The sequence below is a fragment of the Globicephala melas genome, chromosome 12 (assembly GCF_963455315.2).
Source record: "Globicephala melas chromosome 12, mGloMel1.2, whole genome shotgun sequence".
Taxonomy (NCBI): Eukaryota; Metazoa; Chordata; class Mammalia; order Artiodactyla; family Delphinidae; genus Globicephala; species Globicephala melas.
In genome coordinates this window covers 71,669,125-71,693,169 of record NC_083325.1, presented here as the reverse complement: position 1 = coordinate 71,693,169, position 24,045 = coordinate 71,669,125, and the positions used below count along the sequence as shown (strand labels likewise).

General features: G+C 37.3%; 1 protein-coding gene across 12 annotated transcripts in view; it reads right to left on the bottom strand.

Moving 5' to 3' along the window:
• ITSN2 (intersectin 2) overlaps nt 1-24,045 on the bottom strand; it is a 158,936-nt gene that overhangs the window by 52,868 nt on the left and 82,023 nt on the right. For all 12 annotated transcript variants that reach the window (XM_030858252.3, XM_060309812.2, XM_060309823.2 and 9 more), the window contains 7 exons: nt 21,646-21,782; nt 20,500-20,597; nt 12,474-12,643; nt 12,023-12,167; nt 9,259-9,464; nt 7,006-7,070; nt 4,604-4,770 (listed from right to left, as the gene is read on the bottom strand). In XM_030858252.3, coding sequence (XP_030714112.1) covers nt 4,604-4,770; nt 7,006-7,070; nt 9,259-9,464; nt 12,023-12,167; nt 12,474-12,643; nt 20,500-20,597; nt 21,646-21,782 — 988 coding nt within the window. The remainder of the gene's footprint in view (nt 1-4,603; nt 4,771-7,005; nt 7,071-9,258; nt 9,465-12,022; nt 12,168-12,473; nt 12,644-20,499; nt 20,598-21,645; nt 21,783-24,045) is intronic.

The window sequence follows — 24,045 nt, the reverse complement described above, 5'->3', positions numbered from 1 at the left end:
TTCATTGCAGCTCTATTTACAATACCCAGGTCATGGAAGCAACCTACATGCCCATCAACAGATGAATGGATAAAGAAGATGTGGTACATATATACAATGGAATATTACTCAGCCATAAAAAGGAACGAAACTGGGTTATTTGTTGAGACATGGATGGATCTAGAGACTGTCAAACAGAGTGAAGTAAGTCAGAAAGAGAAAAACAAATATCATATATTAATGCATATATGTGGAACTTAGAAAAATGGTACAGATGAACCAGTGTTCAGGGCAGAAATAGAGACACAGATGTAGAGAACAAACGTATGGACAACAAGGGGGGCAAGTGGTGGTGGTATGATGAATTAGGAGATTGGGATTGACATGTATACACTAATATGTATAAAATGGATAACTAATAAGAACCTGCTTATTATTTATATTTATTTATAAAAATAATAAATAAAATTCAAAAAAAAAAAAAAAAAAGACCAGCAGCCAAGGAGGAAAGAAAAGGATTCTAAGACTGTCAATTCATTAGATTAAATTACGGTGTTCAAGTCAGTAAGCAAGGGGTTTGGGAGGCTCTAGGATTTTTGTTTTGTGATGTTTTAAAGTTTTTAATATCTTCAGAGCTGAGTTACGTATTTGGTCAATCAATGACAAACCTATAGAACATCTATGATTTCAAGTTATTAAAATGAAAAAGACTCAAGCCCAAGGAATATTACATAAGGGAATATTTTGGCTAAGACAATCAGGACTTGAGTAATATCTTCCTCTGTTTCTCAAGAATAACAAAATCTACCTTCTGGTTTTGGATGCAGTGTTTTAATTGTAGTCTACATCATTAATATAAGGATGTTAGAAGGGGAAAAATGGTCTTTTTTGGGGGGGGGTAGTAATTTTGCTGGAGTGAGCTGAATAAATAGCAATAACTCTTTAGGGAATTTTTAAGAAAAAGGAAATTTTCATGATCAAATTCTGAACTAAGAAAGCAATGTAAGGTACTTTATTCTAAATTAGCACTTTACAATAAGGTAAGCACAAAAGCAAGGATTTTATATTGTTTTCCTAGCTGCAGAAGAGTCTATTCAATTCCATGAAATACTAAGGAACAAAGGACTAGTATAACAGAGTGCCTACTACGTGGTAGGCACTGTATAGTAACTTACAGGGCATGTAATCCTCAATGAGGTACTACTATCCTCATTTTTCAAGTGAGAAAACTGTGGTTCAGAGAAGTGAAGCAACTTGTCTGAGATAAAATCCAGATCTGTCTTAATCCAAGGCATGCAATCATCCCACCTCCCCACTGTGACCCCAGGGAGTTAGCTAGTGTCTGATGATGGATATGACACTCAAAAACATATAACCAAATTAATGCTATAAATGCCTTTAGAGATACATATCTTGGTACTTAAAGGAGAGAAAGAGAGAGCGATCTCACAGAGCAGGAAATGACAAGTTCAGGCTTAGCCTTCTCAGTAGAGAACAGTCTGGAATTCCTTGGCACAGCAGAGTGGCAACCACGCAACCAGAACCCTTCAGCGCTGCCTCAGAGCCCTCAGAGACCAGTAGAGACACATCCCATCAGGACACGGGAGCTAGTTGAGTGTCCCTGAGAAAAGGCTAGGCCCAGCACATTTCCGGCTTCTGCTACGCACACCTGCTTGCTCTGCCTCTTGCCTGGCTCGCCGGCTGCAGCCATCTTATTCACTTGCTACCTTTTCTCTAATGCTGCCACTCAGGGTTTTTCTCAGTTCCTCCAAGCTCTCTCTCCCTCTCCTCCCACCTTAGGGCTATTGCATATGCATCTACCTGCAATGTACTCCAGTCTATCAGGATTTTTAGATGGAATCATCAGAAACCGACTCTGGCTGATTTAAGCCTAAGAGAAATGGAGTGTATTGGGTGGCTCACAGAATTTCCAGGAAGGCTGCAATACGAGGTCTGGAGATTAGGAAGAGACAAAGCAAAGCTGGACAAACAGAACTTCAGGCAAAATCACACCCAGAACCAGCCTGAAGAGGGCTCTGTTGCCTTTGCCTCTGAATGCAATGCTCCCTTAGACAAGGATATCCTGGAATCACTGCTCCAAAAACTGAATGTTGCTACCACACTCATTGCCACCAAAAGAAATTCTCAGCTATGCTTTTTGGTATCACTAGTTCCTGATTCACTGCCTTGGACAGATGACTCTGACCAAGCCTGGGTCATGTTCCCACACTCTAACTGCAAGGAAGGCTAGGAAAGTGAGTAGGTGGGCTTTGGAGAAGCCTGCCCCTTACCAAGACTCACACCGTGGGAAGGAATTCAGGAAAGGAATTCAGATGCTAAACAGCCAAGAAGTTCCACCCCTCGTTTCTTCCCCTGCTTTGCCTTTTCAAGACTGGCCTCCTTACAGTTCAGGTCTTTGTTGAACCAGCTCCTCAGAGGCCTTCCCTTGACCACCTCATCTTCAAAGATCTTCAGTCTGTTGTTACCTGCACCATGTTTGTTCCTTCACTGTACTTATCACAGTCGATCATCATTTATTTGGACTGTATCTTTCATGAGTACCTTGACTGCTTTGTTCACCTGTTTCCCAATGCCCCCGACCAAGCCTTACACAGATGCTCTCAGTGAACAGCTGTTGAATGAACGAGTAAGTGCATGAATACTTAAGAAGGCAGAGACTCTACCTGCTTAATTTTCTCTAGATTCAATGTAGCTTTATGTTAAAGGAGTTTCCACACATTACACTGGGAATTAATCAAATTACTTTATAGGTACAGTCACAGTCTTATTAATTAGTACAATACCATGTTCCATTTTGTATTTCCATTATTATTATAATGGAAATATTATTACTATATTATTACTATTATTACTTGAGTGGTATTGCTTATCTAATTGGCATGCGATCATGCTATGGATTTTCACTAGGCAGTTTCTGCTCATAATTGGCCACTTTTCTTACCTGAACACATAAGAGATTTAAAAACACGTTTGAAAAGGTATATCTTGCTCTCTGTAACAAATCAGGTATAATCTTGTGTGCTATTATATGCCAAGTGTTTTCTTATAGAGAACTTCATAATCAAGATCTAGACGTGGCATTAATGACTAATGACTTCCCGGCTATGTCAGGATCTGAGATCATTAAACCTTTTCAGGAATGCTTCCCCACCATTACGCGGTTAAGTCCCTTAATGGTGCCTTAATTGGGGCTTTTATCGACTGCAGCAGCTCAGTAAATGTTTTTAATTCATCATTAGCTTTACAGTAATGAGTGTAGCCACTCAGTCGCCACTTCCAGCAAGCTGGCTCCTGGCTCCATGCCCCTGGACCTTAAACATGACTCTGGTCTAGTACTTCTCCACCACGAGAATCTGAGACCCTGACGTCTAGAGTCTTATAGATCTTTGCATTTTCCAGAATGTTCAACAGAGGCTTGGACACATGTTAATTATTACTCTGTTGAATGTTGGCTACATGAGTTCAGTGGCTATTTTAAAGTCTCTTTTAAATGTGTCTGCGTTCTCTCTCCACACGTAATGTAGTGCTTGTAAACACTGTCTATAGAACTGCATCTGGCTCCTTGTCCCACCACCCTGGGAAGTCTAGAGTTTATGCTAAAAGGGCTTATCCCTTCTAAGGGTCCTTATCCCACTCGCAAAACTGTGTACAATATTTTGTGTGTAGGTGAATTTATTCAAGGAGAGGTTGTAATTTTCACCAGCCTCTCTGAGTTAGAAAAGTTTAAGAACTACTGCTCCAGAGGCTTCTAAATCTCAAATTGTCTGTCGGAAGTATACATGCACACTACATGCACACTTCCTCTCTCCCTGTATTCCTAAAAGGGGAGAAGCAGTGGTAACAGTAATGATAATAATAGTAATAATAAACGTTCATTGGACATATACAAAAAAATAAATAAAAAATAAAGTGGGACAGGTTCTTAAAATGAGGAAAAAAATATATTTATACATATGTGCTTATGACTTTTATGTGCAAGAGAATATAAATTTTAAAAAAACAAAAAAAAATTTAAAAAGCAAGTTATGTCATCATATAATGGGTTTAATTTTGTTATTTCAAAATGAATTAATAAATATTTTTAAAATTTCTGTTTTAATTTCTAATATGGAAAGTATTGCTAGATATAATCCATATATTTTCAGAAACTTTGGAGTCCCTAATAATTTTTAAGAATGTAAAAAGTTCCTGAAACCAAAAAGTCTGAGAACTGCTACACTATATCATACTAGTGGTGGGATGAAACGCAGCAGGAACTCAGAGTGTGGGCTGGGTCACATTCATGTCAGAGCCTTAAAGATTTACAGACTTCTTCAAGGCGGTCCCTTGTAAGCCTCCATGAATCCAGACCATTCCCTAACTTCAGTTATCATAAGGCCCAGCCCTATCTATGGCTTTTGTCCTTGGAATTTCATAGAAATAGTTTTGCCCTCATCTCTCTAACAGGATCCCTATAATAAACTACATTTTACTGAAGCTACCTTAAGTGGCTTCCTTGTAACCAAAGCAGCCTGACCAAAACCATATACATGCATCTGTTTTAAATATGAACCCTGATCAACAGGAACGGAATGCTTCTGTTTCTGTATCAAACTAACTCTACCTCGTGATCTTTTGGTTTGACGTAATTTGATGGAAAAATTCCAGTTCTATCTCCGATACTTCCTGTCCACCATTCTCCATCTTTCTGGGTCACCAATATTTCTTCACCTTCAGTGAAAGTCAAATCTCCAGGTTCTGCACTTGAATACGGATAAAGTGCAATATACTCTGTAGGAAACAAAGCAAAAAGAAACTAGTTTTGGTTGCAAGATTACAGAAGTAAAAAAAAACAACTGTTGATCTCCAAGATCTTGAGTAATTTTACTGTAAAAGCCCTTGTGACTTAAGGAAACTTAATATAAAGAGATGTTAAGGTAGAAAATGGAATGAAGTAATTATTTAATAATTTCTTAGAAAAAGATTACGTCTTTGACTGAACATAAAACTTTATCACAGGGTTTCTTTTTTCCCCAACCGTATCGTCATCACCATGAGCATCACCATCATCATCATCATGTCACAGAGAATAACCCCAAAACTACAAATAGATATCAGTATCTTTACAGAGAGTCAAGACATGAAAAGTTTTTTTAACCTTCTTACATATAGTTTAATCTGCTAAATTCTTTTCTCTTTAATTCTTTTACATACAGTTATGGAAATGCCCACTATTCAGCTGACATCAGTACTAGAGGCCAATTTCCATCACAATGGCCCAGCTCCTAGCACAGTGCTTGGCACAGAATAGATGCTCAATAAATATTTGTTCATGAATAACCTTATGGGAAATGTCTAAGTTTTTATACTGGCTTTGTTTTTTTGTTCAGATGATTACTAGTACTTAGAAGAAACAGTCAATGACCAGGTTTTAGAAGTCTCTTTTTCTTTCTTCTAGTACTATTTGTATTTGTTGACATGAAATTTGCTCAGTAGATCATAAACTGGAGATGGCCAGAACCAGTATCCGGAAACTATTTACTATCCACATTTCCATATTATTCAATTTAGCTGACTTAAGAAGATGAAAAATGCTTACAAGATTAAGGTATGTTGCAACAAGCCAGGTCCTTTCCAAAATGCTCCTCACCACTTTCCTAGGATCATTCCACTGCAGTTATTCCACAGTAAACCTCTGGTTGCAGCCTTGCTGGTGACTCGAGTTCCCTAACCTTTCACAGCTGAGCCCTGGCTCATACCTTTCCCTCTGTCCACCAAGCGTTCTCTTCGTCACTAAGCAAGAACTTACTCATTGTTTAAGATGATTCAACGTGGCCACCTCTGTGGATTCACAGGTCCTACTCAAAATTATGTTTTTGTTCATTCATTATAGAATTTATTACAATTATATGCCTAGCCTTCCCATTTTACTGTGAGCACTTGGGAAACTATTTTATTCATCCGTGTATATTTCAGGCTCTAGCATACAATCTCTAATGTAGTAGATACTGAATAAACTGTTTAATTTACCATTAAGCTGATTTTCTTGAGCAATATAAACAAAATGTACTTAAACTGTTCAACTAATTTTACAGTGAATATATAATTCATTTATAAACCTACACAACTATTAAATAACAATACTGTCTGAAATAAGGGTGGACATTTTTCAGCACAATATCAAAATTAAGATACTCAAACAACCCAAAGGGCAATAAAAAAATTCTTTGTAATATTTATGATTAAAGTGTATCTTGATTTCAAATCCTACTTAATGATTTATATGGTACACTGTAATTAAAATGCAATTCAGGGGGCTTCCCTGGTGGTGCAGTGGTTGGGAGTCCGCCTGCCGATGCGGGGGACACGGGTTTGTGCCCTGGTCCAGGAGGGTCCCACATGCAGCGGAGCGGCTGGGCCCGTGAGCCATGGCCGCTGGGCCTGTGCGTCCGGAGCCTGTGCTCCGCAACGGGAGAGGCCACAACAGTGAGAGGCCCGCGTACCGCAAAAAAAAAGAAAAGAAAAGAAAATGCAATTCAGGGAATTCCCTGGCGGTCCAGTGGTTAGGACTCCACACTCTCACTGCTGAGGGCCCGGGTTCAATCCCTGGTCAGGGAACTAAAAATCCCACAAGCCGCGCAGTAAGGCCAAAAACAAACAAACGAACAAGTGCAATTCATAAACAACTAAATGTACTGAAATTTCCTTATATTCTAAACATCTATAATCTAGATATATAATAAAAGGAAAACAAAAGACTTCATGTTATCTCATTGCAACACTTATCTATGATCTTATTTATTGAGGCAGTCTATGCTGAATTTTTACAGTACTGATTTTCTAAAAGCGTCAAGTATTTTCAGCTATATATTTTTTATATCCTCAATATTCATGTGAAATAGAGCGGGAGCAGGTTTTCCTAACCTCACTTTAACACTGAAGACACAGAAGTAAGGAGAGTAACAACTGTGGGAAGTCAGTAGCTAATTTGACTTCCATCTAATTTATAAATCGCCAAAAGCTCACCTTCTCCCACTGTAGAGGCTGCAGAGGTAGGTTTCTTGTTTACAGCTGCATACAAAGCTTCTGGTCTGCCAAATATACACACAAGCAGATTAAAAAAAATAATAAAATAACCAAAAAAAGACATCAACAAGTAAATAAAAAAGGTGATTTGATGAAAACAGGAGGTTTTTAGCAGTGCATTCTTTTTAAGGGCTAAAATTAATTGAAATATTGTCTCAGTACACAGGCTAGAAATATGCAAAGTCCTAGTGGATTAAGAACTGCCTACTTACAAACGACTTAATTTTTTTAAATCTACTGAGGTAATTTCAATATGATTTATAAACAGTTTTTCAAATGTGAGATATTTTGCCTTTCTAAAGTAACTTAAAAGACATGAGGCATTGGTAAATGGGCAGTTATTTGGTAAAGCACACATGGGACTTGGCTTGGTTTAGAGAAAAATAAGGGCAGTATATAAATTTTACTACTTGTTTAGAGCACAGTACATTTAAAAATATGTAAAAATAACAGAACTTTATTTTTACATTTTGGAACATACATAGCTTTTATTTCCAACTTAACCCAGGAAACTGTTTTCAAAAATCTGGAAAACTGTGGTATTTTAAGAACTAGACATCTGTAGAATACATCAGGGCTCCCCAGGACCTGTGAGTAAATTGTATAGTGAAGCAGTTTATAGGTTAACAGAGGGGACCCTTACTACAACTCATGGGCACACTGTATGGACTGCCTTGCTGAATTCTCCATTACCGCAGCATTTCGAGTTGCATGCCTTATCTGTTAGAAAAGATCAGTAATTGAATGAAAAGTTAGAAGAAATGCCCTTTAAGGCATTTAAACTTAATCCCTTTGTGTTTAAGTCTTCCTTCTCTGTAAAATGTCATGGAGTTTAAATAAGATAATTACTATAAAGGGTCTAGCACAGTGCCAGCATACATATCAGCTATGTATTATTGTTGTTCCTGTTATTACACACTCTAAATCTAAAATTCCATGTCAGTCTGAAAAGTAAATTTCTGCATTTGAACTGAAAATTGATGTATAGAACCTTAGCACTGAAAGGATTTTTAAAGGTTTTTTAGTTTATTATTTTCATTCAACCAATTAAAAAACTAGAGACCAAGCAGGTTACCCCATACAGTCTGGCAAAAATAGCAGAATCAGAACTCAAGGCTCTTGATTTCCAAAGACCCCGTTCCTTTTCAATAAATCATTTTGCTTTTCTATTTAGATCAATTTCCATATAAAACACAAATGATAATTACCCACAGCTATATTAGAGTACTTATTTGTTTGTATTAAAGATGTTTGATGACCTGACTCCCTTACAGACTGGGAAACAAAGGCCAGAGACCTTATCTGGTTTTGTTTTTTGTTCATGCAAAAGTTCATTCATTTGACTGTCCTTTCATTCGCTTCTCTCCTCATTTACTAAGTAAATATGATTGAGCAGCTACTATGCATTAAGATCACACTAGGTATGGAAAAACTGAAAAATGAACAAAAAAGACGTGAATCCCACCCTCCTGGAGTTTATGACCTAATAAGGGATATAGGTAAGAAAGTAAATAACTACAACACAGTGTGTCATGAGCCGTAAGAAACGTGATGTTCAGGGAACTCTGGAGGCCCAGAGATGGGAACGCCTCACTCTGGCAAAGGCGAGGCCCTTGGTATTGATTTGTCTAAATATTGACAATTTACAGTAAATAATAAGGGAGAAACCTCCAAAGGAAATGAAAAATAACTTCTCTAACTGACCTGATGTTAGTACAAAGAAAGCAACAGATCTAAAATCTTAAGCACTTTGAAAACTTTAGGAATCTGAAATAACTAGATTAAAAGATGTTCAAAAATTGGACCAAATCATCTGAGGTATGATTTTTTTTACTCTAGGAATCACCCTTCTGATATCAAACTCAAGCATAAACTTTTAATTTTCCTGCACAGCCAACTGTACTGTGGCTGACTCATCAGTGAAAATACCAACATCCACGCCTCATGTAAACACACAAAAATGCTTACTCTTGGGCTTCCCTGGTGGCGCAGTGGTTGAGAGTCCGCCTGCCGATGCAGGGGACACGGGTTTGTGCCCCGGTCCGGGAAGATCCCACATGCCGCAGAGCGGCTGGGCCCGTGAGCCATGGCCGCTGAGCCCGCGCGTCCGGAGCCTGTTGCTCCGCAACGGGAGAGGCCACAGCAGCGAGAGGCCCGCGTACCGCCCAAAAAAAAAAAAAAAAAAATGCTTACTCTTCCCGCCTGACTTCACTCCCAGGGATGATTTTGACGTAAGATTTTGGAAACCATCCTCTTCCTCCATGCACCTCCCCAAACCACCAATTTTCTTGCTGCTCCAAGACAGTAATGATATCATGTTTTGAGAAGTTCAAGTGGTTATCTTTCTTTGCAGTCCAGGAACAAAGGGCCTGTGCTTTTAGGTTTTCTACAACCTGTCCCTGTGAAATCAAAACCACAAAATTAAAAACAAACAAACAAAAAACACAATGGTAACCATGATTTTTGTTTCCTAGTATATAACATACTTACTGTTCAAACAGCAGACCAGTTTGGTGTGGTGGTGACTTAATATCAATGGTGACTTAATCTACTAACCAACTTAAAATTATATATGACAGACAACCACCTGAATAGCCTTCTGTGAAGTTAAAGACCCAACAGCTACCATTCAAGGAAACATCTTGGCACTAAGTATCACAGGTATGGAAGGTAAACCCTGGGTATGCAAGAAGTGTACTCATAGATCCATCAAGTATGTATCACAGAACAAATGAAAAGGGGAACCCTTTCTCTCCTCCAGTTTCCAAAGTCTCCTCACTGCAGTGGATTCTGTTTATTCCACTAGGAGTGGAGATGCAGTTGTGATGGGCCTCCCTCCACTTTTCTGTTTTCTGTTTCATAACGTCTTCTTATTCTTATTCATCCTTCTTTCTTTCCTTCTTCTCTCAGAGGAAGTAGTGTTTTCATTTTGTTGATAGGGCTAGCCTCTTCACCTGTGCTCTAAACTTTCTATCATGTCCTCCCACCTTCTAACAATATTTTGTAACACTGTGATTTCTCTCTTGAATCTTTAACTTTCCACTTCTCTATTTACTTCTACTTCTTAAAAAATATTTATTTATTTATTTGGCTGTACTGGGATCTTAGTTGCTACATGTGTGATCTTAGGTTGTGGCATTTGGGATCTAGTTCCCTGACCAGGGATTGAACCTGGGCCCTCTGCATTGGGAGTGTGGAGTCTTAACCACCGGACCACCAGGGATGTCCCCTTACTTCTACTTCTAACTTCCTTAAAGAAAGAACAGTCTTAAACTTGCTTTCCAATTTCACCCCTCAGTCCATTCTAATTTAGCTTCTGTAACCATCACAATACTGAATCTCTTGACAAGATCATTGATAACATCAGAGCCAAAAGCTTCTTGCAAACCCTTATCTTCTCTGATCTCTGAACAGTGCTGACATCACTAAAACCCCTGCAGTTCGTGAAGTTCACTCTCTGGTGATCGATGGCTCCTCTTTGGTCCAGTCTCCTTCCCTTCCTGTTTTACATGATTTCCCTAATCTTATTTATGCCTATGATTTCTCAAATCTGTATCTTAATTATAACTTTATCTTTTGAGCTCCAGACTTGTAAATCAAGCTGCCTGCTGGGCCTTCCCAGCAGGTTGTCCCTCCTACAAATACCTAAGTTGCACGTCTGAAATGTAATCACTTTTAGAACCCACAAAACCCACTCCTCCGGTACTGCCATCCTCTCAGTTACTCAAGCTAAAGACCCTGAAGAGGTATGTTTAACTCCAACTTCTTCCTCACTCTTCACATTCAATGAATTGCCAATTTTATGCTGACTCCTAACACTCTTTTAAGTCCATCTCCTCTTCTATATATTTTCATTACTGGTTCACATCATCTGTTACTTAGCTATTGTAATATCCTCCCTTTGTTGGTCTCCTTCCTTTGCTTCCTTCCACAATCTGGCCTCTATACTACTGCCAGAGTTATCCTTCTAAAATATACACTTCAACTCTCCTCTTAAAAACCTTCATGGGCTTTCCACTGCCAGTTGCTTAGCATGGTATTAAATGCTTCACAAATAAACCTCAACCTCTCCAACTTCACTTAACCCTTTCTTCACGAATCCTGTACTCTAGCCACACTATAAACAATACTTGTTTCCTATAAACTCCTCTTGTTAACATGCCTCAGTGACTTTTCCCAAATTGTTCTTTCACAGGAATAACTTTCCTTCTTTGTTTGGTGGAAGCTTGCTCATTTTTGAAGGTTCGACTGAAATGCCTTACCTATTGTGAAGCCTGCTCCAATTCCCACAGATTGAATTGAAATGCTCTCTCCTATACCCCTTGAGATTTCATAAAATATCTTTATTACAACACTTCTCATACAGTTATTTATTTATATGTTTGTCTTCATTAGATTGACTTCTTAATGGCAGAGGTTTTTTTTTTTTTCCATTAAATTTCTAGCACATAATAAATGCCTGGAACCTGTGGTCACACAATAAACATTTTTTGAGTGAAGGACTCTATTCTGATGAAGTCTGCGATTTCTTTTTAATAATGTTAACGTAACAATGCTGGCATCTCGGTTACATCCAAACCAGAGGCTAAACATATATATAACACAGTTCTCACACAAATGACTTACTTAAGGAAAACACAAACAAAAAAACCCCAAGCCCAAGCTCTTCTTACAATAACTACAAATTAAGACTATAATCAGATTTGTAAAAATGATATTTTGAGCTCAGAAACCTTAGCTGGTAGCAACTTGCTACTATGAGAATAAATTGTCGGGAAACCTCTAATAATAATTTCTTCAACCTCGTATCACATATGAATGGTAAGAAAAGAAACTAAATGATACAAACTTTGGTTAGATGAGTAAATGATGGCCTTGTACAAAAATCTTCATTCTATTTTATGTGAACCAGGAGCAATGTCAAAGAATAAAACACAAGAAAATTAAAGATACATACCTGTCCGTGAATAGGTGATGTAGATACAGGGGACACAGTGCGAGTAAAAGCTGATTTTTTCTGCCATGATGTGTTAACAGTTAGGCTTGAAAACGATACGTTTTGATAATCAGTCACTGATGCTGGTTGATTTGAAGAAAGTGATCTATAAATATAACAATATGACAAAAGTATACTTAATTGTTCAGAATCTTATGAAGTACTACCAATTTATCTATTTGTATATAATATACATTGTGTTGAAACACAACTTGGGCAAAAAAAAAAATTTATGAACTACTGACCCATGTTTTTATTTACTAAACATCAGAATTAAATTTGGAACAAAAGGTACTCTTAGAGAGTCCAGTGCAGATTACAATATGATTAAATAGCAGGTTGACACAAATACATATTAGGTGTTCACACATTTGCAGAGACGTGTAAACTCCATTATTAGCTAAAAACTTACTCAGAAGTTGAGGTAGCAGATAAAGACACTGTAGGAGGAAGTAAGGCCTTCTTAGGCGACACAGATTTTTCAGACATTATTTTTTCTACATAGTTGCATGGAAACCAGCCAAAATTTCCTTGAAAACTACCATAAAGCCAACCAGGTTCTCCTATGGTTTTTTCATCAACCTATGGAAACAAAAAGTAGGGTTAACAGTGGTTAGAAAGCCACTTATTTACAAAGGAAAGAGATGCAGACCACTGTCCGGCAGCCTAATTTTCAGAATTAAGTCCGTCTAACTAAACAGCTAAAGCACTTTCTACAGATTATTAACTCTAATGATGGACAAGGTGCCTTTTTAAATTTAAATTTTTAATTTTATCCAAGTTAATACATAAAAATAGTTTACATTCCTATCAGAGTCTTTTTGAATTCTCTAGGAGAAACAGAAAACTTTTTCTGAATACTATTTTCCAGCTGGTAAAACACAGAGGTGATTTATAGCTTCATTTCTTCTCCCAGACATTTCCCTCCTACAGTCTGGCATCCTCTGTCCTCACAGCACCCCTTCTTCCGCTTCTTGGTCCTTTGTCCTTTAAACACTGATGATACCTCAAGTTTTATCGCTGGCTCTCTTACTTCATACTACACACTTCTGGAAGAGGCCCACTCACTTCTATAGTGATCAGTTCTTTATACGATATATTTGCAGAACTGACTTCTTTTTTCTAATGGGATAAGCCTGTACTTTCAACTACTTCCCAGATATCTTCAACTGGATAATCCACAAGAACTTCCAACTCAAGTCTAAGATTGAACTTGTTTTCTTCCCCAGTCTACTCCTTCTCCTAAATTCCTGTATCTCTGTTATTCTTACCATCAAAGACTTAGTCATTCTAAATAAAAAATCTTTGGATAGGGAGGGTGGGAGGGAGGGAGATGCAAGAGGGAAGAGATATGGGGACATATGTATATGTATAACTGATTCACTTTGTTATAAAAGCAGAAACTAACACACCATTGTAAAGCAATTATACTCCAATAAAGATGTAAAAAAAAAAAATCTTTGGCTCTTACCTCTCTTACACTTCCATATCCAAACTGTGTTGATTTTGCTTCTAAAAGCTCTTTCGAATTTTTTTTTTCAACCCTACCCTCCTAACCTACTTCAGGCCTTTTTCATTTCACAGCTAGATTACCGTAATCTTTACTCATCCTTCAAGATTCTGTTAACTGCCCCCAAACTAGGTCAGAGTTATCTCATACATACTGTCATGAGATAGCATGCATTATCATACTGTGTGATTCTTTATTTACATGTATCTCTTCCATTTGTCTGTGAGCCTTTTAATTGATACCCATTGCCCAGCATAATACATATTTGCTTAATTCATTGAATAAATATGCCAACTATGTCTCTGTTCTCCACTCCATTTTCTATACTTTTTAGATAACCTTTCTAAAATAGATTTGACAGTGTTTTACCTATCAAAATCATGTAGAATTTGTATGGTGATTCCATATCCATTAGGATTTTTAAAAACACTTTTTTTGAGGTGTAATTAGCATATTATAAATTTCACATTTAAGGTATTAAATGTGATAAGTTTTGACATACGTATACAGTTGTGAAAAATCACACAACCAAGATAATAACCATATCTATCAACCCAAAATGTCTCCTTTTGCTCTACTGAAAGCACTCCCTCCCATTCCTCCACTTGACCCACACCCCATCTCCAGGAAGACAATGGTCTGCTTTTTGTCATTATAAATTAGTCTGCATGCTCTAGAACTTTATATAAATAAAATCACACAATATACATCCCTTTCTGGGGGGTCTGACTTTTACTTGGCCTATTATTTATTATTTTGAGATCCATCCATGTTGTAGTGAATGTGAATAGTTCATTTCATTTTATTGTTGAGTAATATTACATTGTATGATGTACCACAATTTGTCTGTTTACCTACTGATGGAAGATTGAATTGTTTCCAGTTTCTGGCGATTAAAAATAAAGCTGCCATAAACATTTGTCTTTGTATGGACATATGCTTTCAATTCTCTCGAGTAAAGATCTAGGAGTGACAGGGCTGGCTCATATGGTAGATGCATGTTTAACTTATTTTACTGATAATAATGACTTTATTGAGATATAATTCACCATACAATCCTTCCATTTAAAGTACACAAATCAATGGATTTTAGTATATTCACTTATGCAACCATTATCACAATCGATTATAGAAACTTCTCTATTAAAAAGAAACCTTGTACTATGTTGTATCTAACAGTCTAAGAAACCCTTGAGCAGCCCAAAGCTGTAAGGATTTTCTCCAATGTCTTTTTCTAGAAGTTCTACAGTTCTAGGTTTTACATTTCAGGATTTACCTCTGATCTATTTTGAGTTAACTTTCATATATGTTGTAAGGAATAAATCAAAATTCATTTTTGTGCATATGGATATCCAAATGTTCCAATGTCATTTGCTTTTTTGAAAAGACTAGGACTTCCCTGGTGGTGCAGTGGGTAAGAATCCGCCTGCCAATGCAGGGGACATGGGTTCGAGCTCTGGTCCAGGAAGATCTCACATGCCGCAGAGCAACTAAGCCTATGCACCACAACTGCTGAGCCTGCGCTCTAGAGCCCGAGAGCCACAACTACTGAAGCCCACGCGCCCTAGAGCCCGCGTTCCACAACAAGAGAAGCCACCGCAATGAGAAGCCCGCACACCTCAACAAAGAGTAGCCCCCGCTCGCCGCAACTAGAGAAAGTCTACGCAGCAACAAAGACCCAATGCAGCCAAAAATAAATACATAAATTTATATATAAAAAAAAAGACTATCCTTTCTCCACTGAGTTGACTTTGTACCTTTATAAAAAATCAGTTATATAAATATGCAGTTGTAGATCCAGTTATTCTGTTCCACTTGTCTATTTTCCAATCTAGATACTAATACTACACCATTCTTATTGCTATAACTTTTATAATAAGCCTTATAATCAGGTAGCATAAGATCTCCAACTTTGTTCTTCTTTTTCCAAAGTGGTTTGGTTATGAATCAGCTTGTAAATTTTTACAAAAAAGTGGAAAAGAAGTACTGAGATCTTCCTGAATGGAACACTTGTAGGATAGAGCCTGAGGATTTGCCCAAACTGTTCTCATTTAAGTATTATTTCCTAAGCTCTGTATTTATCTAAAACAGAGATAATTTAGAAAAAAAAATGTTAAAAAAATATATAATATGTATAAAATTCTCTATTAAAAAGGGCTACTCTTTTAATATGTCTGATGAACTTAACGTGATTGAGAGACGCCGATATTGCTGTTTCTGTTATCTTGTGCACGAGACCTATTAGACGTGTGAAAATACCCCTTGGAAAAGAAGTCTGTGCTAATATAATTGTACATTCTATGCTGTCATATGTAGCATATCACATAGACAACTGTCTGGCTGTACTTGGAAGACTTTTTGAAATCTGATTGCTACTCAATGATTTTCTGTTTTAAACAGTGTTAAACAGATCACATATGCAAGTAATAAGACCAAAAATCTTAACACCAATGTATACAATTAAACTGCATAGCTTATATTCTTAAAAAAAAAAAAAAGCCTGGTGGGAGTTTGATTGAAACTGCCTTGAATCTATAGAACAATTTGAGGAGAATTGCTTTCTTATCAATACAGAGTCTTCCAATCCATAAACATGTATAGCTTTCCATTTATTTAGGTCTTCCATTTTTCTCAACAATACTTTGTAATTTTCAATAAACAGGTCCTGTACATCTTTTGTCAGTTTTATATCTAAGCATTTCATATTTTGTATGTTACTGTAAATGTTATTTTTAATTTCAATTTCTGAATATCCATTGCTTGTATGTAGAAATACAACTAATTTCTGTATATTGATCTTGTTTCCTGCAACTTTGCTAAACTCACTTATTACTTCTAGTAGCTTTTTTTTTCTTTTTAAGATTCTATGGGATTTTCTACACAATCATGTCTTCTGCAAATTAAATCTTACTTCTCCATTTCCAATCTTGATGTCTTTTATTCTATGCTGAGTCACTGCAGATCCATCACGATTTTTATCCTAGAAGATCCCATCTCTCTAGTTTTAAGCTCTTCAGAGTTCAAACTTCTTAGTGTAGAATTCAAGGCCTCTGAAATTGTGGTTTCTTTGTCAAGTACCAACTTACCTTTCTAGCTTCATCTCCTAATATTTGTCCCATATTCTAGGTAAGTGGTTATGTGACATTCTTTAAACACACCAGGCTCAGTGTTTTTGTTCAAGATATTCCTCCTGCCAGAATTTTGTCGGGTTTAGGGGAAAGAACACAGACTTTGGAGTTAAGTGAACCATGTTTCAGTCTTAGCCATGCCACCTGGCTGGTAATCTGCTGTAAGGTAATGAATATCATCTAAAGCCTCAGTTTGTTCATCCATAAATTTGGGGGGAAAATACCTGCCCTACCTTCCTCCAGGTTATTCTGAGGATTAAATTAAGAATATTTATAAAAGTGCTTAGTAAACTGTAAAGCTCTAAACAAGTATAAAGCATAATACTTTGAGCCCTTTCTCCATCCTATCCTTGGGGAAAATGTCCCCAATGCTATTTGGTTGTGTTATTGCTTCATCTTCTGGGTTCCTATAGCACTTTATTTCCTTAAATGGTTAATCTAAACATATCACATTATATTTTGTACAATTATACATATTTCTTTTTTCTTCCTAAACTTTGCCTTCCTTATTTATTTTTATATATCCCCAGTAGGCACATGGCTAGAAACTCAACAAATGTTAACTTGAATAGACTATTCTAAATTAGATAAACAACAGATTCAAAGTTTAATTAATAACAAATGGATTTATTATCAGGCAACTTCATTTGTGTTTATGGTAAATAATTCTCATTTTAATGCCATATGTCTGGCTATTTATTACATCATGAATGAGATATTTAAAAAATCCCTCAATCTAAGCTGCTTTGGTTAATTACACAGATAGTATCATAACTATCTAATTACCATAAAATGGTGTTCTGAAATAGAACAAAGGAACCATTGATAAAATATTATCCTGTAGATCTAGTTAAGACTAGTTTAAAATAGCTAATCCAGAGCACTAAAAATGAAGGCAAGAACATAATAAACCCTGAGGAATATGCAACCTAAACCTGATTTAAATATTTGGTCTAAAGGCAAGGAATCATTGAAAGGTATGAGTACTAGCATTCAACACTCACTTCCTCCTTTTCTTACAAACTTTTAAAAGCAAAATTTCTTTAATACTATTTCCTAATGTTTTCAACCTTCTAAAGAAGAAAAGGCTCAATCATTTATTATTCAGAGTTAGACCAGGTTGGCTCTGTAAGGGGTCAATTTTAACCAATTTCATACCTGTCGTTTATAATTCTAATTGATTTCTAGTGGTCAATTTACATAGAGAGTTAAACTAGAAAAATTTACATAAATTCTCACAGGCCTAGGGAAACTATTACTTCAAAAATATCATTAACAGATAAGGATAGAAAAATAGGTTGTCATGAAAAATGTTGCCATGGTTCAGTGGAATTTATCATCTTTTTCACTTTCACTCAAACCTCCTCGGCCACCTTCATTCATTAAGTTGACCAGATGTTGCCTCCTATCTTACCAACAATACAGAAGCCCTCAGATTTGACCTCACCTCTACCTCAGCACAAGTTATGATCCCATCCATCCCTTCGTCCAGCCCTCCAATCACGAAGGAAAATGTATCTAGCCCTTCCACCTCTCCCTCTTCCTGTGCTATAGACCCCAAGCCCTCAAGATTATCATGAATCTTCCTCCTCTCCATCCATTGGTCAGAACAGAGAGGTCTGACAGTGAGGCATGAGGTGCCTTCCTGAGTGCTCTGTGTTCTGTATGTTGAATTGAGTGGTGGTTTCAAAGATCTATATACATGTACAAATTATTTGAGCTGTACACTCATGGTTGTGTACTTCACTCAATGTAAATTACATTTTAATTAGAAAAAACACCTCCCTCCATTGGTGATTTACTCTTTCTGGTATCATTAACCCTTTTCCTCTGCAGATCCTTTCTATTATTTAAACTTGCTCAAGCTTCTGCCAAGTTAAAAAACAAAAACCAAAAAACAAGAACAACTTCCCTCAACCCACATTCCTCATTATTTACCACCTTTGCTCCCTCCCCTCTTTCAAAAGTCAAGCTCCTTCAGAGAGTTTCATATATTCACTGTCTCCTCTTCCTCCCTTCCAACTGTTCCTCAACTCACTGAAATCTGGCTTCTTCCCCCACCACTCCACTCAACTAATACTCTTCTCCTCAAGGTTAACAATAACTGTGCTGTTGTTAATCTAATGGTTATTTTTTTAGTACCGTCTTATTTTACATGTGGACCACTCGTCTCAAATGTCCCTGACACTAAACTCTGTTTTGTTCCTACCTCTAGTCATTCTTTTATGGCTCCCCGTCCTCTAACAATCCCTTCCATGTCCGTGCTTTTCAGGGATTGCACCCTCAGTCATCTTCCCCCTTCTTTATTACACCCTTGGATGAGCTCTGCCACAGTCGTCTTCAATAACCATCACAACACACTGATGACATCCAAACTGGCCTCTAGATATCTCTGGATATCCAACTGCTGCCTAGAAATCTGAAACTCATCCCAAACTGAACTCATTATAATTCCCACTTAAATTTCCTCCCTCTAATCTTTCTGTCTTAATGAATGAACACCATTATCAACCAAGCTGTCCAAATCAGGTATCTGGTAGTAACTCATGACTCATTCTTTACGTCAAAGATTCGGCAGAGAATATAAGCGCTCAAGAAACTCCAGCTAACATTATGTTCCTGCTGTCACTACCACCAGACTGGCTCTCTGACTGTGGGAGACGTCTGCTCTAAAGCTGGAAGCAGTCTACACCCTTTCTTCCTCTACTTCTTTAGGATGTGTCTTTCTCATTAAACCATAAACTCACTAAGAGCAGAGACTGTCTTGTTCACTATATCCCTAGCCTATCATAGCTCCCAACAAGTATTTGCTGAAACAAATAAAAGATATAACCAAAAATATAAGTAAGCTCTTGACCAAACAGAGCTAGGCTACATTGCTTCACTCTTGGACACTACCTCATCATCACCAAGTAGAAGAGGAGGAACGGCAGGGCCAGAAGACTATGGACTCAAGCTCCTCAGCTGAGGAGCAGCTATGGCACTGTCCGTGTGGCAATGGCAACAGAAGGAATGTGTAGCTGGGGATTGTCTTGAGCATTTGAATAGATGGTTCTGGTAAACCCTATTCCAAGTATCATTAAACATTTGTTACCTAACTGATAAAATACACCAAACTGGTGACAGTGCAGGTTAAAAAAGAAAACAGACACTGGCTAGGTATTCTAAGTAATACTGCCTTTATTTACTAAGAAGAAAACTGAAGCCAGGATTAAAATCGAAGTCGGTATGCTTCTAAAGCCTGTATTCTTTCCAGTAAATCACATAGCTCTGTCAAATGCTATTCCCTGCATATTCTCTTATTCATTCATTTTACATCATTTGTGATTATACAATAAAAATCTTTCTGTTCCAAGGAACAAGGGTCTGCATCTAATTAGAGCTACAGAACTTAACTCCTTCAACTCTTTTAATGGTTGCCAGAAAATAACCAGCTCCCCCAAACTTCATTGGTAATTTATTAAAATAACAAAATATCACCTTTTATGACATAAAGCAGTATGGCAGAGTGGAAAGAACACTGGATTTGGAAATCAAAAGACATGTACTTGCACTCCACATTGGCAGTGTGCTGCTGACAGTTACAACTTGTGTTAAGTCTTCCTACCTAGCATATGGCAGTAATAATAACTGTCCTATGCAGCTCTGTGGTATGTCATAAGAACCAAATGAGGTAATGCTTAAGGTATATTTTTAAAATGGTAAATCACTATATAATAGTATACTCAATATTATTATAGAAAGTAATATAGTACATTGCATTCAGCTTATTCATGAGAGAAAAAGATTTTGTTTCCTACCTGTATTATATCCCCAGAATTAAAACTCATTTCGTCATGGTTCCTTGCTTCAAAGCAATATAATGCTCTGTAATTTACCAAAGCACTGGCTGGCTCACCTAAAGAGAAGATAATTGTCATTATCTGCTTCTTTCATATATACACGTCTTTGCTATGACTCAATAAAGAGCTTGAAAAGAAAAAAACTGAGCATCAAACAGTATCATGAAAATCCATTTAATATAGGCTTGTTAGAATTTAAATATTTTCAATAGTCACAGAATCAATATAAAAACAAACAAGGATATTCGTCTTAAGTAGGAGTCAGTAAAACAAAGAGATGGCTTGCAGGGTGTGCCACGCGCATGGATGAAGGAAGGTGGGGTGGTAATTGTCAAGTGGAGGGAGACTAAGTTCCAAGAGGCTTAATTTGATCTGCGAAGGTCAGAATATCACAGGGAAGAAGAGCACAAAAGGGAGGTCACAGACAGAAGGTTAGTCAGTAAACAGGGTTGACTACAGATGTATCAGTACGGTTCTAAAAAAAAAAACAGTACAAGACTTCACAAGTGTACTTGACAATAGATGAAAAATATTTTACTTTGCTCATTTGTAGAATAAATGCTTTAACTTAGAAAAATTTCAACACATTGTATCATTAATAAGGATTCAAAGGTTTGTGCATTCAGAAGAAATACAATAATATTTAAAGTATTTTAGAAATGCACTCTGGGGTGTATCAAAAACAATGTATATCTTCTGAGAAAATTTCAGTGTGCAAAGACTTAAAACTTTACTGTTGCTTCATTAAAATAAACAGTTTAGTTACACTGGTGGAATAAAATATTTTAAACTATTTACTTCAATTATGAAAACTGTGTCAGGGTTTATGCATTGTTAGTGACGCCTATCTTCTTTTCTTTGTGTCGCTTTAAGATTTCTACCCTCAGTCTGTTTTTTCTTTTTTTTTTTCCTCAGTTTGTTTTAATAAACCCACGAACTTCTCATCCAAGTTTAATTTAGGAAAAGGTCTTTTCTGACTCTAGGATTAGCATTCATTTTAATTTTCTTCTTTTTTTGAACCTCATCAGAGTCTACTTTTTTCTTTTCGCTTTTGTTGCTCTGTTTCAGAAAAATCAAATCAATTATTTTCATCCTTATCCTTACTTTGTTTCTCCTCAGCTTTCCACTCCACTTCTTGAACTTTTTCTTGTGTTTTTTCTTCTTGGAGTCGCTTTTGTTTTTCTTCTTCCTCCTTTCTAAGATTTTCTTTCCATAAGTTTTCTTTTCCTTGTTTTGCTTTCCTTTACATGAAAGAAAAAGAGTTTGCATAATGTCCTAAATTTTTTTTATGCAAAATAAAAATGTAATAGAAGATCTTGTTCCTGACAAACTAAAGAAAAATTACACATTTCTTATATGTTTAAATATAATCTTAGGGACTTCTCTGGTGGTGCAGTGGTTGAGAATCTGCCTGCCAATGCAGGGGACACAGGTTCGAGCCCTGGGCCAGGAAGATCCCACATGCAGCGGAGCAACTAAGCCCGTGCGCCACAACTACTGAGCCCATGGGTCACAACTACTGAAGCCGTGCACCCTAGAGCCTGTGCGTCACAACTACTGAGCCCATGCACCACAACTACTGAAACCTGCGTGCTCTAGGGCCCACATGTTGCAACTACTAAGCCCGTGTGCTGCAACTACTGAAGCCCGTGCGCCTACAGCCTGTGCTCCGCAACAAGAGAAGTCATGGCAATGAGAAGCCCGCACACCGCAACAAAGAGTAGCCCCTGCTCGCCGCAACTAGAGAAAGCCCGCGTGCAGCAATGAAGACCCAACACAGCAAAAATAACAAAATTAAAAAAAAAATACAATCTTATATAGTTATATATTTATTATATATAGCAAAGACATATTAGTAGGGGGGTGTGGAGAAACCATGGGGGTCAGGGCTGAAGGGGAAAACCAATTAATCAATCAATTAATCAAGAGAGAAACTAAGCACAAGTAGATGAGCTAGGGAGTGTGACTAACAATTTCTCACACTCTCAAATTTCTTCCTGCCAGCCAACCTCCCAAACCCAAGAAAAAAAGTGGAAAAAAACTGTAATGGAACTGTTCAGAAAACGAATCTAAAAATTATATCTAAATTTCCTTCCCTTGTCTCCAGATTCTTCACAAGGACTGCTGTCAAACTCTTATTCCCACTATCCTAGCTAATCCCTGTTTTCAGGATTGAGTCATTGCTGTGAAAATAGGAAATGCTGCTGGACAGATTATCTACTTCTTATATTATCACTTAAAAGTCTTTCATTTGTTAGATTTTAGATAATAGAGCATTTTTCCTCTATAGGTCCATACTTCTGTACATGTTTCTATGACATTTGATATAGCTGCAGCTTGGTTTCTAGCTGGTCAAGATGGTCTAAGATCAGCTTAGTTGTTTTAGTATTAGAATTAATGCTCACTGGAGTTCTTCTTGCGTATACTTTTTATGATCTTACTGGAGGCAGAGCAGTCACCACTAATTAGCACCTTCTTCAAGTCTCAGCACACATTATCAGGGGCTATGAAGATGGTGACTGGATGCATCCCTAGGATCTGGGGGCATTTATGCCCCACCAAGGTGAAAGTCTTGGCTTAATTCCATATCTCTATTCCTATAATTCCTGGAGGAATTTGGAAATCCTGGATAATTCCAAAAACTGTACACCCACTCAGTCATGAACCCTTCCTCCTCATCCCCCAAATGTCTTATACTTCATACTCCTGGTTCATTATCCCACAACTAACTTCCTCTCAACCCTTTGCAAATCCTCCTACACCCTCTATCACTTTGCAGAGTGCTTTCTCTAGCACTTTCTGTAACTGACATCCAGCTCTCCTTTGAGAGGCATGCTTCTCTTGCAGTCCTTAAGCAATTCCGACCAATATTCCCTTTCCCAGTTCTCAGTAACTTTCCCTGACACTCTCCCATGCCTAGGATGACCCAACCTACCTTTATTTAAATTCCCATAGCATTATAAACACCACTATCAGAGTACCTGCCACATATTTACTGGGATAAAGACTAGAGAGTTAAGAGAATAAAAAATTAAATTTTGGTAAAGTTTCTATGTGCGTGTTTGTGGATGAGAAACTGGTCCATGGCCAGAAGATGCTTCAGAAGTTGGACAAAGAGGCCACATCTACAATGTGAAAACGTGACTATTACCAATAGCTCGGGACGAGAAGGCAACATACCTGAGCAAATGGCCAAGAAATCAAGATGTAGTACTAAGACCCAGCTCTGGACCAATTCTACATGTTCTGATTTCTTCCCTCTACTAAAGCAGGATAATGTGCGAGGACAATGAATAAAATGAAAATGTGTATTACTAATACGGTCTGTTGGCCTGAAAGGAATTGTGAGCAATGATGGAGAGATATCAAGATACTTGCATATGTAAAGAGAAAATTCTTACTAGCACATGACAGTCTCCATCTCTGTCAATCAAGAAGATTATTTACTACTAATGAATGAATGAATAAAAGTTGTTTTATTTGAGGATGCTCTTCAGAAGACTT